This window comes from Seriola lalandi, unplaced genomic scaffold (genome assembly GCF_002814215.2).
Source record: "Seriola lalandi dorsalis isolate HSWRI2012SDOR001 ecotype SW California unplaced genomic scaffold, Sedor1 jcf7180002054407, whole genome shotgun sequence".
Lineage (NCBI taxonomy): Eukaryota > Metazoa > Chordata > Actinopteri > Carangiformes > Carangidae > Seriola > Seriola lalandi.
The window spans coordinates 138,476-156,827 of NW_019524960.1; the positions used below are offsets into that span (position 1 = coordinate 138,476).

General features: G+C 40.2%; 1 protein-coding gene across 1 annotated transcript in view; it reads left to right on the forward strand.

Moving 5' to 3' along the window:
- hmga2 (high mobility group AT-hook 2) overlaps positions 1 to 18,352 on the forward strand; it is a 51,900-nt gene that overhangs the window by 24,524 nt on the left and 9,024 nt on the right. The window contains exon 4 of the mRNA XM_023409760.2: positions 12,418 to 12,450. Within this exon, the coding sequence (XP_023265528.1) occupies positions 12,418 to 12,450 (33 nt within the window). The remainder of the gene's footprint in view (positions 1 to 12,417; positions 12,451 to 18,352) is intronic.

Genomic DNA, 18,352 nt, shown 5'->3' on the forward strand with positions numbered 1-18,352 from the left:
GGGGGGGTCTGAGAATGGAGAAGGGTAGGTTGTGGTGCACAGTGGACAAGGTGGGCGAGGGGCAACTTCCATGGAGGAAATAGTAAAAGTATTTCAGGAAGATCATGAGGCCGGTGCTACTTGCCTGTAGATCCCTGGTTTAGCTGCAGAGGGAAGCTCCTGGGTGGCCCGGGTCCTCCTCACAGTGGTGGTGTTTAGGTGTAGTTTGCACTGCTTTGAATGTTTGTTCTTATCTCTTGGATTGTTTTCCTCTATGTGCTTTTCTGGGGTTAAGCAGCGATTGCGTCAACAGAAATCCCCCAAATTCACACAAAACCTTTACATAACCTTTTGAATACAATACTATAATCTTTAGAGGAAGACCTGTATGAACAGGTTGGAGCGCCTGAGACACCCAGACAACAACAGGCTGTAATGAGACTCTCCCACAGAGGACACGTGATGTCAGGGACGATTAAAGTTTTGCCGAATCATATTTAATAATCAGTGTCAAGTTGAAGGGAAAGGTTAAGCTTTCCAACACTGGAATAAATAGAGGCAGCATCTGATCATTTTAGTAATTCTCTCAAACAGGCTGTGATTGGTCAGGTGGAGAGAGTTTGAACTTCTCTCTCAAGCTCTCCTCATGCAAACACTTCCTTTTGTGTTTACCACCATACGAACGCCTCTGGCTGTTATCCTCATTTGTGTGATTAATTCTGCCGAGACTACAAAGACACAGGGTTGTTGCGGAGAGATTGGGGAGGCAGTGGGATGCGATCTTTCTGAGTGGGTCAATGTACGTCACCGGAGCCTCCTCTTCACCGGGGCTGGATGTGGGTCCGCCAGTGTTTGGTGAACTGCCATTTCAATCAGGGGCAGAGAAGAACTTTAATAATGTCTGTGAGTCCCCTTTAAGAGAGAGGGAGAGAGGGGGGGGGGAAGAAAAGAAAGAAAAAGAGATAGAGAGAGATAGAAAGCATGCACATGTGGGCGAGAGAGATTGGAGGAGTGTGTGTGTGTGTGTGGACAGAAGGAAGGAGACAGACTTTAGATTCTTATGACTAGTGGTGCAAAAAAAGTTTGGCCCCAAGCCAAAGTTCTTTGTTTTGGGAGGATAAATTTACTCAGTGAATGTCGTGGCCATTTAGAATTTAGATATTATGTGTAAAAACCTGTAGTTTCTCCTTAGGTCGATGCCAGAGTGAGGTCATCAGAATTAAAGTGTGTTCAGTTTATGTCATTATTGTCAGTCCCAAAAAAGTTATTGCAATAGTAATTACTCAGTATGAAGAACTAATTATTACTTATTATATTACTTTCATCCCCCATACGCAAATGTAATACATGTACATATATTGGATTTCCCTATAAGAAATATATGTATGTATATATATATATATATGTATATGAAACCTATTAAAAATTGGAACAATTTTCATAATTCACATATATGTCTTGCTTATGCAAACATGTATGTTTATGTATGTATGTATATATTGTAGACATATGTTATTTTAATATATATTCAACCCAAAGCCTGTCAATATACAGTATATTTACATCATAAACAGTAGGGTCCAAGTCTGAGACCACTTTCCCTGAAGATAGAAAATGTTTAAAATGAAGGAATTAATAAGAAAAACATATTTAAGATATATAACATATATCATAACATACTGTATATAATTTTTATTATATATTATATATATTATGTTATTATAAGTATGCTTTTAATAGACTGGTCACAACATATAATACTTAAAAAAAAAATCATATAGATATTTTTAATATATTTACATATACAAATATATACATTTATCTACATATAGATATATAGATATATATGTGTGTGTGTGTGTAACTGTATGTATGTATATATATACACACACACACACACACACACACATATATATATATGTATATATGTATATATATATATATATATATATAGTAATAATCTGTAATCTGTTATAGTAATAGTAATCTGTTGCTCTTTACTTATTACTCATTAGTTACTTATTAGTAAGAATGAAGAACTGTGGACAGTTACATAACCCCCCTTATAGATAATAATAATAATGATAATAATGAAAAAAATGATATAAATGTATGAGTCATCTAATGTATTATAATGAACTACTTCAAACTAGGCTATAATTGTTCTTTTGGCCCTCTGTAAATAAGAAAGTAAAAGTAAAAGTTTCCCAGACAGACAGTTGACTTCAGCAGACTGTGAATTCCCACGTGTTTTACAAAGCTGCCAGATAAGTCAAATGTTTACCGACCTAAGTGCTCTATAAGGGACAGTTGTTACTTTTGAACAGTTTGAATGGTGAGCATTCCAGCTTTTAAGAGCCTCATTCTCTGCACTGCATTTCATCTGCAGCGTGTCTCATGGCAGACGTTTCATCGCCGCACACTTTGCGTTTGTGGATGGAAGGTTGAACTTAGTGGGTCAAATGATCCATTTGGCTTCAAAGGAGGTCCAAAGGTTAGAAGGCCCGGTAACGGTTAACCAGAGCAAACAACAGCAGCGCCTATTTTATGGGACAATTAATACTCAGACTGCAGGGACAGCAGAGCAGGAGCATATAGACCCTACACACAGTCTATACAGTACAATCAGGGTATATAGATATATTTATATATATCTATGTGCACACACTATACATTTCTTATGCTCTAGATTAAATCCTAAACATATCACGTTAAATTACATGAGAATAACATGAACGTTTGGAAGATAATGCACAGCTGTAGTAGATTTGAAAGTGTTTTGTAATGAGTAGTACTGAGGCTGAAACACTGTCTACATCTTGTGGGTATGCGACTGCATTTCATCAGCGGTGCACTCCGTCTGCTCCCTTGAAGTCGCTGGCCAAAATGCACGCTGATATCACATCGCATGTCCAGACCAGATATTGCAGAGATAAGCTGATAGCGCAAACAGCGAGAGTTGACCGTAAACCCTCCTTTTTGGTAACGCTCAGAGCCCCGGCAGAGAGTCACTGTGTGGGTATGAGCGAGAAAGGGAATGATAATAGACTTCGGCTTTGTGTCACTTTAACATGCGAGTAAAACATGAGCCTGTACATGGCCTGTGCAGACAGCTGGATTGTTTAAAATGGGAGCCATCAGAAGTGCTTGAGACGGAAACGAGACGCGGCTGAAACGCCTCCTGTGCAGACATGTCGTGTAGAGCACTTAGTTCAGTTTATTTTACATTGTTGCCTTTTAGTTCTTGTCTGGTTTATGACTTTTAAAAAAAAAAAAAAAAACCACGAGGAGTAAACATGAAGGTACACAGACTGACGGGTAACTCGGTTATGGTGAGATCATCCTTCCTCATCAGGAGCCATGTGGGGAAATCAAATTCTGGTAAATAGTTTACTCGCCCAAAGAAACTGCGCTGAGCAGGAAATGCACCGGTGTTAAACTGAACTGAACCAAACAGGTTAATGTGTGATTGCAGCATTATTCCATTCATTCATTTATATCATAACAAACAATCAGCAGATGCACAAAATATATTCTTTTTCCTTTTAAACAAGTGAAGACCAACATTTAAAAAGATCATAATGGAAATTTAATATGTGAACGTTACACACTAATTTACACACTTATAATAATATATATATATATATATATATATGTTTGTTTTTTTTATATCTCTGCTTTGCTAATAAAGCAAACTCTTTCATTGAATTAATGCTGGGTGCACGCATGATATATATATATATATATATGTATATATGGGTCAAATGTATATATATATATAAATGTATGTGTATATATATATATATTATTATTATTATATATATTTGCATATATATATGCAAAATAAACAGCAAAACAAGCAAAAGGAAAATCGAAATGGGCTGCTTTGACTGAATACATAAATATAATTTTATTTTGATTGTTTTGAACCGAGATTAACTGAGATATGTGGATAAGCTTTGGATTTTGGCAGTAAGCCATCAGTGTTTTTTCTTTCTTTTATCTCAAGTATCGTACTCACTGCATTTAAAAAAAAAACAAAACAAAAGTCATATGATGAAGTCATGATAAACTGTGAAAGCCAAGAAGAAGAAGCTGCTGATGAGTGTGCAGCCGCTGGAGGGCGGAGCTCCAGAGAGGAGACTGTCAGCTCACAGTCTGAATACATGTTCTAAGTGTTTACCTCCACTGAGTCAGGCAAAGCCGTCTGTGAATAGTATAAAAAATGAACAACGCAATAAAATGATGGATATGTTTCCATGGTTACAGTTAGTCATACCTCAGCATAGGTAAAAAATAAAACTTAATTAATTACTGATTACAGTAAATGCGCCACCAAATGAAACACACCCACAACGCTGCCCGACCAACAGGTTCATGCTTGATCTGGTTAAATGCTAAAACACTCATTGTCCATCACCCAGCTGTCAATTCCGTGTTCACTGCCCGACCTTGTTGTAATTCACGGTCCAGAGGAGCATGTCAACAACAGTTGCGTTTCCTTGTAACTTAACATTGTGTGTGTGTGTGTGTGTGTGTGTGTGTGTGTGCGTGTGTGTGAACTACACTGTGAGCAAAAACTGTTGGGCTTTCTTTTTTTTCTTTATATGTGTTTGTGTTTTTTTATATGTGTGTTTGTGGGATGGAAACACTGTGGAGTTTATGTTGTTTATACATGGCCAGGTTTTCTGCCTTAGTGATTCTTTATTCTGTTGTTAGTTTTATAAGATGTAGCAGGCAGCAGCATGTATTTGATTTATGTAGCTTAATATTGCAACAATAAGTATTTTTATCGTTGGTCATTTAATTCCAGTGTGGCCATGCTGAGAAATGCGGTTATATATTTGTAATTGATGAGGCCGCCTGTCTGTAGACGAATGAAATATACTGTAGAATAAAACTGTAAAGCTTCAACAGGAATGCAAAGTCACTGTGAATGAAATAAAAGAGATGAAAAGAATGAAAAGTGCCTCACATGTACAACGGCTTTTGGAGAGTTTAATTCAACTTTGACATTGTGTCACATCATATGTTGATTCCTTTATTCCCAGAGGATGAACAGGCGCCAGCATAGGTGAATATAGCAACACATTTAAGGAGGATGTTGAACAGTGGTTGAGTGAACATGAGGAATTACTCCTCAACAAGAATCCTGTTCACTCTGATCCTGCTACAATAGAGGAAGAGGCGCTTTCTCCTCCAATAGCAGATGAACCTCAAGTAGCAACGCAGGCTGCAGCCATAATCGTGACGGACGACATGCAGGCAAAGATGTAATACCAAGCGACAGTGTGGGAAATGTAGGAAATATGGCAACCAGATCACACAACTCCTTCTGCACACCTTTAAACAGAGGCTGACTCTTCACAGCATTAATGACAAATTAGTAAAGGACAAACATGAAACTGGACGACGAGGGGGGAACGGATAAAGGCCAATTCATACTTTCCATTTCTGCGCCTCCCTTATAATGCGGACGTTTGCTTGCAGCCCAAAATTCGTGACCGCATATGCATACCAAGTACGCAGACTACACATGCTCCAAAAGACAACATGGATTCTCATTGTGAAGAGAGGTCGGGCAAGGAAGTCTGGCGGCGTATGAAAATGCCTGCTGTCAAAGATGGAAATATCTGCAAGACATATATGTGAAGGCCAAGACTCTTCTTCTTCTACTTCTTGATTTTTATAGCGGCTAGAAAAGAACATCGTGGAGCATTACCAACTGGAATGGAGTGTGGATCGGCGGCTCTGGCGTGGACCATAATTTACATCCATAATTTGGATAGAATGAGCTCTTATTTGGAAAAAGGGACCACTAATTAATTACTCCGTAATTGTTAATGAAACAAAAGGAAATTAAACAGGACCACCTGGATCCTAAAGAGAAAAATGCACCTCAGTTCATTCATTTGGAGCTTGTTTCGTTTTAGATGAGACCAAACAACATTCGGTCTGTCACAATGCTTCAGAACACACAAATGCAATATGGAGATGCCCTGAAGGCAAATATTGGGCCAGAAAATGAAGATACTGGACATGTCAGTCTCACACCCAAAGTGTCACATACATGCTTGATCAGGACCCACTGGTGTGACTGGGTTACAACGTTTCAATGTGTAGGCTAGTTCAATAGTAATAGTAATAATAATATTTATGTTTTTCTTATTCAATTCTCATTAATTTTAAACATGTCAATCTTCCCATTTTGGAAAAGTGGTCTCAGACTCTTGGACCCTCCTATACATAATATCAACATATATATATATGTCTATCACCATACATACATAAACATACACATTTGTGTGGGCTAGACAAATATGTCAGTATATGACAATATATGATAATTGTTCTGATTTTCTAATAGGTTTCATATACAATTTCTACATGTTGACTATGTTTTTATTTTATATGTATATAATTCACATATGGACATTCAATATATGTACATATATTACATTTGCGTATGACAAAACAAAAATGAGATATCAGCCAGCGCTGTCTGCAGCTCAGACAGCGCTGGCTACAAAATAAGTAAGGGTTTAAGTTAATACTTCCAAAGTAGCAACAGGTAGACAGTATGCTTTGAAGTGTCAAACTGAATGACCATAAAGACAAAGGATGAAGAGTCTTCTATGTTTAGAGTCTGAAAGTAATAAAATCTACAGCTGCAGTTGCAGTGCATCTGGAACAAAGTATTCGAAAATAAGCATTAGCGAAACCTGCTCTTTAAGTACAGAAGCTACTCCTGCTAGTAAAGCCCCCTGTTCCCCCACTGCACCCACCCAGACCCCTCTCCCCCTGTTACACAAAAGGGAAAGCATTGTCTTTCACAGGCTCTGGCAGATCTTTGATGTTGCTGGGCCTAACACTATGAATCACTTGTAGGCCTCAGCAGCTGCTCGGCCCCTACAAGTAATTTGGCAGGAAGCTCGAGGCTTAGCATGAGGGCAGGGTGGGCAGCTTCAACCATTCCAAGTTATGATAAAATAAAAGTAGGAGCCCCATGGTGGGGACCCCATTTCAGCTGAAACCCAATCCCTTCGCGGCTCCAAGAATGCAGCGCTCCAGGCCCTCGGCTCTACAACCACCCAGCAGCCTCTTTCCAGAAGTCTTCCCCTGATCAAAGACAGAAATGCCTCCGCTCTGCTGAGCACCTTGTACAGGCCACCGTTCACTCAACCCCCACCTATCACGAGAGGCGGGCCCCTCGCCCTGCTACTTTCCACTGTCTGAAGGTGACTGACCTCATTTACGGGTTCTCCAACTGGGCATGTCACACCTTCCCACAGAGCTGGTCATGATCAGTACACTCAACAGTTCATTGGTGTTGGATCAGAAGTATTGTATGAACAAAGACCTTGGTCAAATTATTGGATGGCTGTTGATGATGGCTGGATGAAGGCCATCTTCATCCAGGTATTGCACGTTCAAAGTTGAAGAACTTTACCACGTCTCGCTACGGAGCTTCTGAGTGAGTTTATGAAGGAGTCCGTATTCAGTCAAAGAACCACTTCAATGTGGATTTCTCGTATGGCAGGCAGGTAAAAATGACCCCGCACCTATTCCCTACCTTCTCGCTGCTCCTCACCTCAAAAGGTCCGAAATAGTTGGACACTGGTTGAGCATTCAGTCTTCAACAGCAGATGAAACACTCATGTCTGTATGAGAGCCAGTGGTCCAGTACCTCTCCTGCAGTTTGGATAACATGTGGTTACGACGACCATGTCCCACGTCTTCATGGATGTACTTTAGAGGAATGCCTGAGATATGGAAATCTTTAGCCAGTAACATGGGATGTTTAGCTTCCGTAAGCATAAATGACCTGCTGAGCCGACCGCTCACCTATCGGTGGGTCGTCTACAAATGTGGCTTCACCCTGTCACACTTTTGCCCTGGAGAGTTCCTCTGGAAAGCTCTTCCACAGGGAGAGCCCGATAATCTCCAGTACAACATTCTCAAGCCCGTCCACTGATAAACAGTGTTTATCAGTTTATAGTCTGTAGATTTTATTACTTTCAGACTCTAAACATAGAAGACTCTTCATACTTTGAAATATATGTCTAGCCCACACAAATGTGTATATTTATGTACTGTATGTATGCTGATATTGTATATATATATATATATATATATATATATATATATATATATGTATATGTTGATATTATATACAGGACAGTCCAAGAGTATGAGACCACTTCCCCAGAATGGGAAGATAGACATGTTTAAAATGATTGAGAATTGAATAAGAAAAACTTATATAAGCATATTGAGTTTTTATATGTATGTTGTTTTAATAAACATTCACATATAACTTGAATATATATATGTATATATATATATATATATATAATGTTACCATATATATATGGTAACATTATATACCATATAAAAACTCATCACATAGATATTTTTTATATATGTATATATACAAATGTTAATATGGGTATTTCATATATGTTATAAACTTACATATCCAGAAAATGTACATATGTGATTATGATATATCCCATTATAGGGAACATATATGGCAGCAACACTCTTTATATAGGGACATACATTACATTTTTTGTATGGGGTATTACATAATGCTTCAAACAGGGATTATTCCGTTTTAAACTACAAAAGCAACAAGGATAATGTTAGACATTAAATGTCTAAAAACAACTAGACCTATGTTCTTCCTACTGTTGTTAAGTTGTGTTCTTACATTATCCCAAATGTTTCCAGCAGTTGCCCTATTGAAATATATGATTTTAATCATGGCAACGCTCCGTTTCATTTGGTCGTCTTTGGTCATGTGTCAGCGTTTTTTTATCTAGTTTTAAGCCACATACACTTTTTACACCTTGGTGGTTTTCAGCTCTATATTTGAACCAGATGAAGGATTTTAGTCGTCGGACGTCTGGATCTGAAGTTATCAGAGAAACAAGCTGAAGAAATGTTAGACAGCTCTGCTTCAAAGCGTCTTGTGTCCGCCGAAGAGCATCGGCGAATCACAGACTTTTAACGTGAAACCGCTTAATTCATCGTTTTTACTGGTTTTAATCCCCTGGGCCGTTTGTTGTGGAGAGGGTATACAGACAACATTAAATCAGTGGGACAGGAGGAGTTCTACAGAGAAGTGCTCAGACACCCACCTGCCCAGTATCCCAACAACAAAGGAGGAGAGAGCTCATACTGCTTTTTAGCAGAGAGGAGCCTGACAGTGTTCGGAGGTTCAGCATCCTCCTGTCTGTGTCTACTGGTTTCCAAATCTTTCCTTCACTGCTGCTTGCATTCCTCATGCAGGGCCCATCCGGTGTTGACATGGACTCCATTACTGTGTTTGAGCCTACTGACATTCCACCAAGAGCTGGCAAAGAAAACACCAGCTGTTTGAACTGATCTTGTGTGTGTGTGTGTGTATGTGTGTGTGTGTGTGTGTGTGAGTGTGTGTATGTGTGGGGTTAGGGACATGGAACTCTCCTCTTAAGGCCAGCAGCTGGCCGGGCTTACAAGCACCAGGGACTCTACATTTTCTTTCTACATTCTCAGAGCTGTTGGAGTGCTCAGCTGTTCAGCTCTGGTCCAGAGCTACTTCCTGTGTGTGTGCTGTCAAAGGCCAAAATGAAAAAAGACCCCAGTCAAATGAAAATCCAGGTTGTATCTGCACCTTAAAAAGATTTAAATGAAAATGTATGGAACAGAAAATAATGCAAAAATTAGTTATACGTTTTTTATAATAATAAAAATGTAAATAAGGTTTTTGCAGTGAAAGAAAATTGTATCTGAATATTGCACTACAAACTAAATTCATATTTGTATATTTCCGCACAAATCCACAATTAAATACAAAGCTGGTATTGTCAGATGGAAAGCCACACAATCATAGATATTTTTTTGCACAATAAGAATTTGTATGTAACCCACACGCAAACACACAAATGTGGTGGAGCTTATTTCATGCTGGTATGTGGTGTGGTGTTTTTTCGCCATCTTCCAACATGGAAGTAGAACTGGAGTAGAAGGTGCGTCTTGTACGTGCAGTGAAGAGACACCACCGCAAACAGGTCCAACTCCACATTTTGGTGGATAATGTCTCAGTTAATTTAACTTTATTATATCATTTCCATCAGGCTTTACATGTGGCTTTGGTGAGAATGAGTGTCACCCCCAAATAAGACGTGTCGCAATGTGGCGTGATTCTGAAGCGTGAGCGGCAGCTGCATCCTCTATAAACTCCACCTCAGCCATCATGGCTCTTGTAGCTTCAATTCCCCTGTGGTGTGCTGCTGCTTCTGTTTGGCTTTTTGACCACAATCATTACACTGTTTAATGCCTGTTGTTGACCGGACAGAATGTAGGTTCAAATCTCTCACCAATGGAACTGTTGCATTTACAGTAATATTGTCAAATGATGAAGATGGGCACTTGATGTTTGGTCAGATACATTTTTTTTCCCTGGTCTTTGATAATTTTTTGTTTGATTGAAATAATAATTCCTTTAATTTTATACAGTATTATATTGAGCAAGACTCCATGCACAGTTGTACAACTGCAAGTAAAAAACTCGGGGGATCGCATTGCAAATTCAAGGCCCATGACCGACCGGGTTCTTTTTGTCTTTTGTATGTCCTCTCCATGTTCCTGAAGGTTTCTTCTTCTTCTTGTTTCCGCCACGTTGTGTTTTCCGAACACGTGCAGGTTGGGTGAATTCGAGACTCAATGCATAAAAATCAGAAACCTCTTTTCCAATAATAGACGTGGGAGTGGCTGCATCTGGAAATGTCTGTAACTTTCCTTAACAGAAAATCTGACACTTTACGTGGTTCTACCTGAGCGGAACAGGTGTGGTGTGAAAGTAGGCAGGCTTTGAACATCTCGCTCAAACTCACTCAAGAGTTCTTGAAGAGAGATGAGGGAGGCAGTGGTGAGCAGCCAGGAGGCGGCCATGACGGCAGGCTTTTTGCCCTGCGTGTGTGACCAGAGAGAAAAAGTAGAAATACCTGCAAAACACAGAGAATTAATTAACACAAGACTAAATACTTTTATAATATACTTGCATAATTACTTTTACATGGGTTATTATCACTGTAGTTCACGTTTCCTGTATAAAGGTCTGTTTGATATCACCTGAAATCAATATCATGATTATTTGCCTTATTTACCTAGGTTACCTTATTAATACACCTGTGCACAAGATTCTCTGCCCTCACAGTAGTGCTCTCATTAATTTCTATTTTACATCTTGGTGTTTGTTTGCTAAAACAGTAAAATAAGCTGTTCATATTTGAATAACACTTTTATAGCTTCTGTCATTTCATTTATCTGCTGTATGTTTTACCTAGCGACAGTATGCGAACATTACGGTGAAAATATTTTACACGCTTGTATAACATCAGACTGCTGCGTCTGAAACGCCGTGCTTCATCCTGTAGACGGGCAAAGGAGACTGCCGTCCATCTCCACGGTGATGTTGTAGCTAGCTTCAGAGCTAACACTGTCACTACAGTCAGCTTAGGAGCTTTGCTTGGTTGTTGAGGAGCTGCACTGGTCATATTAAAAAATTGACTCCGAAGGTCTGCACAAACATACAACCTCTCTGCCTCTCACTCATCACCACACACACACACACACACACACACACACACACACACACTGTACGCTCCCAAAGGAGCTTCACTACTCTGCTGTTTACCCTCAGTATTTACATTCAGCGTAGTTTTGATCTGTATCGTGTTGACTGAAGACAAAGTGCACCCACATGACCGACGTGATATCTATGTATTTACCAGCTGTTTTGCATCTAAATGGATAATCACGTCACTTTTAAAACTGTTAGTGAACCACTCCACTTACACACAACATGCATTCAATTACAGTCAGTTAAAGTCACTGTTATTGTTGTCTTCTTTATCCCCCTATTAGATGTACAATTTTTTAACAATACACAGGGTTTGAGTTTTTCATGTTTCAGCCACAAATAAAAGAACCATTCATATACATTACTTACAATGTTAGCTACAGTTAGGGTTAACTGCATTGACTGTAAATAATAACTCAAATTAATTATCCACAATGTTACAGTAACAACTTTAGATACATTAGTTGTAGCTAACAAAAACCTGCTAAGACACAATCTCCAGTGAGATAGGCAAGGCCATTATGTTGCATTAACTTGGCGAGCTAGCAGTCAGCAGCTATAGCTAACAGGTTCAAATCTAAACATGCAGTACTGTTTGGGTTCAGTTGGTTCACACTGTGGAGTTCACATTACCCCCTGTTTAACTCTGTTTTGCGGCTGGCTTTCATTTCCAGTTGAATCATAACCAGCCAGGCTGAAATTCTTGTGAATCATGTTGAGTTCTGCTTTGCCACCATGTGACAAGCTTCTTCTTGTTCATGATAGAGATAGAGAAACATCACTAACCTCTCCCATCTGCTCTCTTGCAGCCGCAGCAAGTTGTCCAGAAAAAGCCCGCTCAGGTAAGAGATTCTCAGGATTGTACACATACACAAACGCAGCACACCCTTACGGGAGTTATTCTGTATTTCAATACACTGCTCTAACTTTTTACTTTTTATGGATAGTGTTAGATAGTACTCATAGTCTTTGAGCAAAGATAAACTGAGTTTGTAATTATGGCATAGCTTGCTGTGGATGTAACGCTGAATGGGCTTCTACAGCAAAAGTATCACTTGATCACCTAGCTGAGCAGGCGGTTGTGTTACATAAATGTAATGTCAGATAGACGTTGGACTTTAACAGACAGTCGGACCGACGTTAAATTTTGGCTGGAAATGAAAATTAGGTTGATGTCAAAACCCAACATTGACTAACTGATGTTTAGCAGATGTTGGGTTTTTACTCGCGACTAGAAAATCGGTATTAGAAGGTGTTGACATGAGACGTTTGGACGACGCTGGATTTTGCTTACTTAACACTACTTTAAACCAGCAAAATATCAACATCAGCTGTCGTCTGTATTACATGACGTCACAACCTACAGTCAACCAAATATCAATCTAACGATGTTGGCGACCAGCTGCATGCCTGCAGGGATTATCTTTCAAAGTCACACACAAGAAATTTAGTTGTTATACCTTTATCAGCTGAATGACACTAACATTGTTTGTCAGTAGCTTCTACAGCAAAGGACAGATTAAAAAAAATAGCAGTTTCTGATCAACAAAGTTAAGGTTAAGGTTTGAAGTCAAGTCAAGTCAAGTTTAGACTTAAAGCCAACTTGGTTATGGTTAAGGAGAGATCATTGTTGGGATTTAAAAAAACTGCTTTGTTGAGGTTAAAGAACAACTGTAGTAACAACTGTGTTCATGCTTTGTTGATCATCCATCCACCCCAAGCTCCTCCCTAAAAGCTTTTACAGTGCTAATAACCACATCTTGCCACCTCCCGCTTTGCTCCTGACAGATGAGTCATAATTGACTTGGCCACTAAAGGCCCTTATATTATTGCTTTTTTTCCCCACAGTTGTCGGTCTCATATTTTGGGTCTCTATTGTGTTGTAAGTTTAGCTGATGGACTGATGGTTATTGTAAAGTTTCTTAGAGACCTGTAACATTCATATTGCTGCTGCAGCAGTAACTTTGCCTGTAGCTAAAGCTCATACTAGCGCTTATGAAATGTTGGGCCCGATGAGAACTGTGGCAAAAGTCACGTCTGTAAATACAGGAGTGGCTTTTGCAAGAGAAGAGGTGAAAGCAGACATGAGTTATTTCTGGTGCTCTGAGTGAGAAATTCCAAAGTAAAGTGCAGTTCTTCCACGTCGGCCTGTTCACATGTAGCAGATAATTAGATGTCGTTTTGTGTTGCTGGTGTGAGCGCCCACATCAGAGGGCCAGCGAAAGCAGAATGGTAATAAGTGAGTGAAACATGACACAGGACCCCCACCCCCCCAGCATTCTCTCACACTCCAGGAATCCACCAGCCTCCCTCCTCTCGCTGGTGTGGGCCACTTCTTGGTGTGAATGCATAACTCGGCTCTGATTTGTGGCTGTGTGGGAACAGTGCTGAGGTAGTTGGGAGGTGCTGTGAGGCCCTGGGAGCTGCAAGCCATAAAAATGTCATTTAGCTCTCCCACTTTGATAGGCTGCTTTATCTCAGCCCCACCTCCACCAGCCTGTACAAAACCTCAAACCCCTTTCATTCCAGTGCTCGGGCCTGGATGAGGTGGATGCATGACCCAAAACGGAAGCTACAAACATGCACACAGCACATGCACATAACACAATCTGTTAATGAAGTTTCAGCTACTCCCAGTTACCAGTCCTCTGGTTTTCCCATGCCTTGTTCTTTTTTGCTTTAAAATACAATTTCCATTATTGTCTGAATATCACCCCTCATTGATGGCTCAGCCAAACTATGGCTGATGAACAATGTGAGAGGCAGACGTGGGTTCTTGAAGAATCTGGATTGAGATATAGCTGGAATTGGCCATGTCTGTTATTAGATGCTTGCATCAGCATTCTCATGGTTTTTTAAGAGCTCACTGAACACTACAACTCAACACTGAAACGCAACACGAAAGAAAAATGCATAATTCTCTTCTATATTATAGTATAATATCATTATCATGTGGTTGGACAGATGGTCTCCCACTTAGAAATATAAACTTAGACCAAACTCTACCTTATGTACTACAGCTACTCCCTAAATATTGCTGGTCAGAATCAGTCGCAAATCCACTGATATTGACCGCAACAGCGAGACCAGCCCTATAATCTGAGATGTCACTGACTGACTGACTGACTGACTGACCATAGTTCCACCATTGGTCAGCCGAATGCCACATGACTGAGTTGGAGTTTCCCAGTTTAGCCAATTTAGCAGATTGTCTCTAGATTTAGAGAATTCTTTTTTCAAATAGACTGGGTATAAACCTGGTTCAGGTCTGGACCGTGTATTGATGCAGACTGGGGGCTTAGGGCTACACCTCTTGTTTTGAGCGGTCTACTGAGCCGCTCTGGCTTCTGCTGTTCTGGAACTGCAGGGAAGAGGAGGAGCACTTCCAATACACTGAGCCTCGCCTCCTTTACAGCAAATAAAATACTTTTATTACATGTAATATTATTACTAAAGGAGGCTGAGGAATAACTAAACATAAGACACACTGAGCAGAGAGAGCAGGAGAGAGGGAGGGGGAGAGAGAAGTCATTGCTAATTGCTAAGCTAAAGAAACTAGCAGACCTCAATAGCATGTAAACAACGGAAACACCAGCAACTGTAAATTAGACCGTTCCCTTACTGCAGCACAGCAATGAAAGCCCTGGTAAGAAATAAAGGGTTTCTGTCCCGAAAACACTAGAGGGCTTTTGATTTGAAATTACTATAGGAAGTATTGTATCAAGACTGTTAAGTAATGCAGTCTTGTAAACTTAGTCTTGTTTTTTGTGCATCATTGTACACAACGCAATTTTTAAAGCACCATTGCACGCTGAATGTTTTCATATAATGGAAATAGAGAACAATGAAGAAAAGGAGGGAAGAACAGCACTCCATTTCTGCTCACTGCTCTGGTGATCTCAGATTGCCTAAGTGTCAACACTTCACCTGACAGAGCTGTCAGGATCCACTCAGTAGAGATGCTCCAAAGTGCTCATAAGCAGAAACAGGTGCGCTGGGTTCAGCTGGGTGTTCTACCTTTTAAAAAAAAAAGCTGTCAATATTCTCCAGAAGCCAGTGAGGAAAAAAGGCAGCAGAAAGAATCACCTCATGTATTGATATGTAGATGAAGTTGCGATCAAATGGCTGACCGACCTGCTGATGCTTTCCTCTGACAGACTCAGGGTGGGCGGCCATCTGCCATGAAAGGTGATGGCACCTTAAGACAGCAATCACATGTGACAGTTGTAGCGAACACAACATCAATGGAGTCATCAGGAAGGGGTCGAAGTCATAGATCAGGCATCACTGAACAGCCAGAGAACGATTCCTATTCAATGCTAAAGTAAAAGTTACAGCCAAAAGTGGGTACAGAATCAATGGAAAGATGCAAATAGAGGCGAACAGCTGCCAAATGGCTTTAGGCGACACAAGCTGCGTCTCTGTGAGCTGAGTCCACTTAATGAGTGTTCAGAGACAGGAGAGGAAGAGAAGCAGCAGTCAGGACTTTGTTTGGAGGAGGTCGTGATGGATGGGTCAACAAAGTGGGATTTCACCACACAAGTGTGTTGCTCATTTCATGTTTGAGCAGGTATGTGAAGCTGACAATTTCCGTATGTACAAAGTGCAACACTGTTGGAGGAGTGATTGTCTGCAAACCTCTCTCCTCTCTCAATGAGCTTTTCACACCTTCAAGTTTGTACGGTGGCCCTGAGGGCTCAACGCACTGCAACTTTAGAAAACACATGTAAAGATACAAAACACAGACAACTTCAGAAAACATCTTCACATGTGCTGCAAATACTCACAACCCAACCAAATACACGCACATGAGGTGGCAGAAAACACAGTGATGGGAATGGTTTTGGAAGGCACTGACAAACAATGCAGTCCTGCTAACAGGGGTTTTCATTTTAAAACAGATCAATGATGGTTGGAAGGATTATTCTGGCAGTAAACACCTTCGGTAGGTTGAATAAATTGGTGCTTTATCCCCGGATATCTTCCTTGTAGAATGATGGTGTGAAATGTAGGTGGGCGATGATATGATTAACTTTTTTTTTTTTGTCCCACCACCACCACCACCTTTTTTCTCTCCTGCTCTCATTTGCCCTTGTCACACATGGTAGCATTTAGCGGTCCATTCAAGGCTGAAGTGTGTGAGCACTAATGAATGGAGCTTGGGCAGCAGAATGCAGACGGGCTTCGGCAGCGGACCTCTGAATGCTGAATGGGTGCACTGCCACGGTCTGGGAACGGAAGTGGGTTATAAATTGTATCAGTTAGCCTCCCCCTAATAAAATGAAGCCATGTGGAAAATGAAATCCATTTAATCTGTGGAGGGAGGAGGAACATCTTCGCTAGTTGTCACAGTGGTCATTGGACACTTTAAAAAAAAAAGAAAAAACACGCAGCATTTGTTGTGGGAGAAGAGGGGAATTTATGGAGCTGTCATTAACACTGCTGCAGTCATTTTATTTACATTCACTGGTTTTAGGCACATTTTGAATTTTTGCGTAAAGAACAATAAAAGGAAAAAACTAATACACTGCAAAAGGTTTTGCTTTGTTACTTCACATACACAGCATGTTGATAGAATAATGAAAAGCAAAGCAATTTGCATCAAACTCCACATACTGTAGATCCAGACTACCAGTCCAGGACACTTTTGAATCAGGGAACTTATTTCCTATTATAACCTATTTCCAGTTTTAGCAGTATATTGGGTTTACATAGAAATAAAAGTCCATAAATCAACTCAGGGATAATATGATATAAAAAGATGTCACACACAGTCATCATGTGTAAACATGTTTTTGCTGTCGGTACAGCCATGGCTGCAGTGCTAACAGGAAGTGCTAGTAGACCTTTTATCCAGCAGATTTACCAAAATGGAAAAAAAAGGCCGAAATGCAAATGGCTTAGCTAAAGGTAGCTAGCTAAAGGACAGCTAAAGGTTAGAGCTAAAGGCTTGATTGTTGTATGAAAGTTGTTATAATGTGTGTGTCAACTAAACTGTAAAAAACGAGCCCACAGGTCGTTTGTGCAGCGGGTTATTCTGAGCCATAGTTAGGTTTTGTTGCTAGGCGACATATAGTGGTCGTAGTAATAATGTAATAAGTGTGCTGACGTAGTGTAAAGAGAGACAAAGCCCACGTCAGGAGGAGGTTGTGGTGGAGAGCGGTGTTCGATACCCATGTGAAATTAGCAGTTTATGTTGTTTCTATTATCAAAGTTAACCACATTGTTATGACTGTAACAAAGTTCATCCAATGTTGAGGAAGTACTTATTTTAACCTAAACCACGATCTTTTCCTAAACCTATCCAAGCCATGAAAGTTATTATAGTAACCATGGCGACGAAAGTAGGTACATTGCTCTTGGTACAGTCTGCCTGTTTATTATTGCGACCATGGCAACCAAGGTTTGATACACTGGAAACCCTATGGGTCATACCAGAGGATCTAAAAAAAAAACAACCTGTATGGTTGTTCAGGTTGGAGCACTGTTGGACTTGTTAATGTGTCATCATGCCAAAATGTTTCCTGGAGACACCTACTGTAGCAGGAACTTCCACAGAGGCAGAGTCTTTACAGATGTGTACAGTTGTGGTCCAAATGAAGACTGAGTTAGAATATGGGTGGGGTCTGACCCCGGAGTCCTGAGTTGTCATGTAACACCAGCCAAAGTAGTCAGAACTACCTCTGTGGGAGGTCGTCACGTTGCTATGTTCATTATTTATTGTTAATCCTGGTACATGGTTAT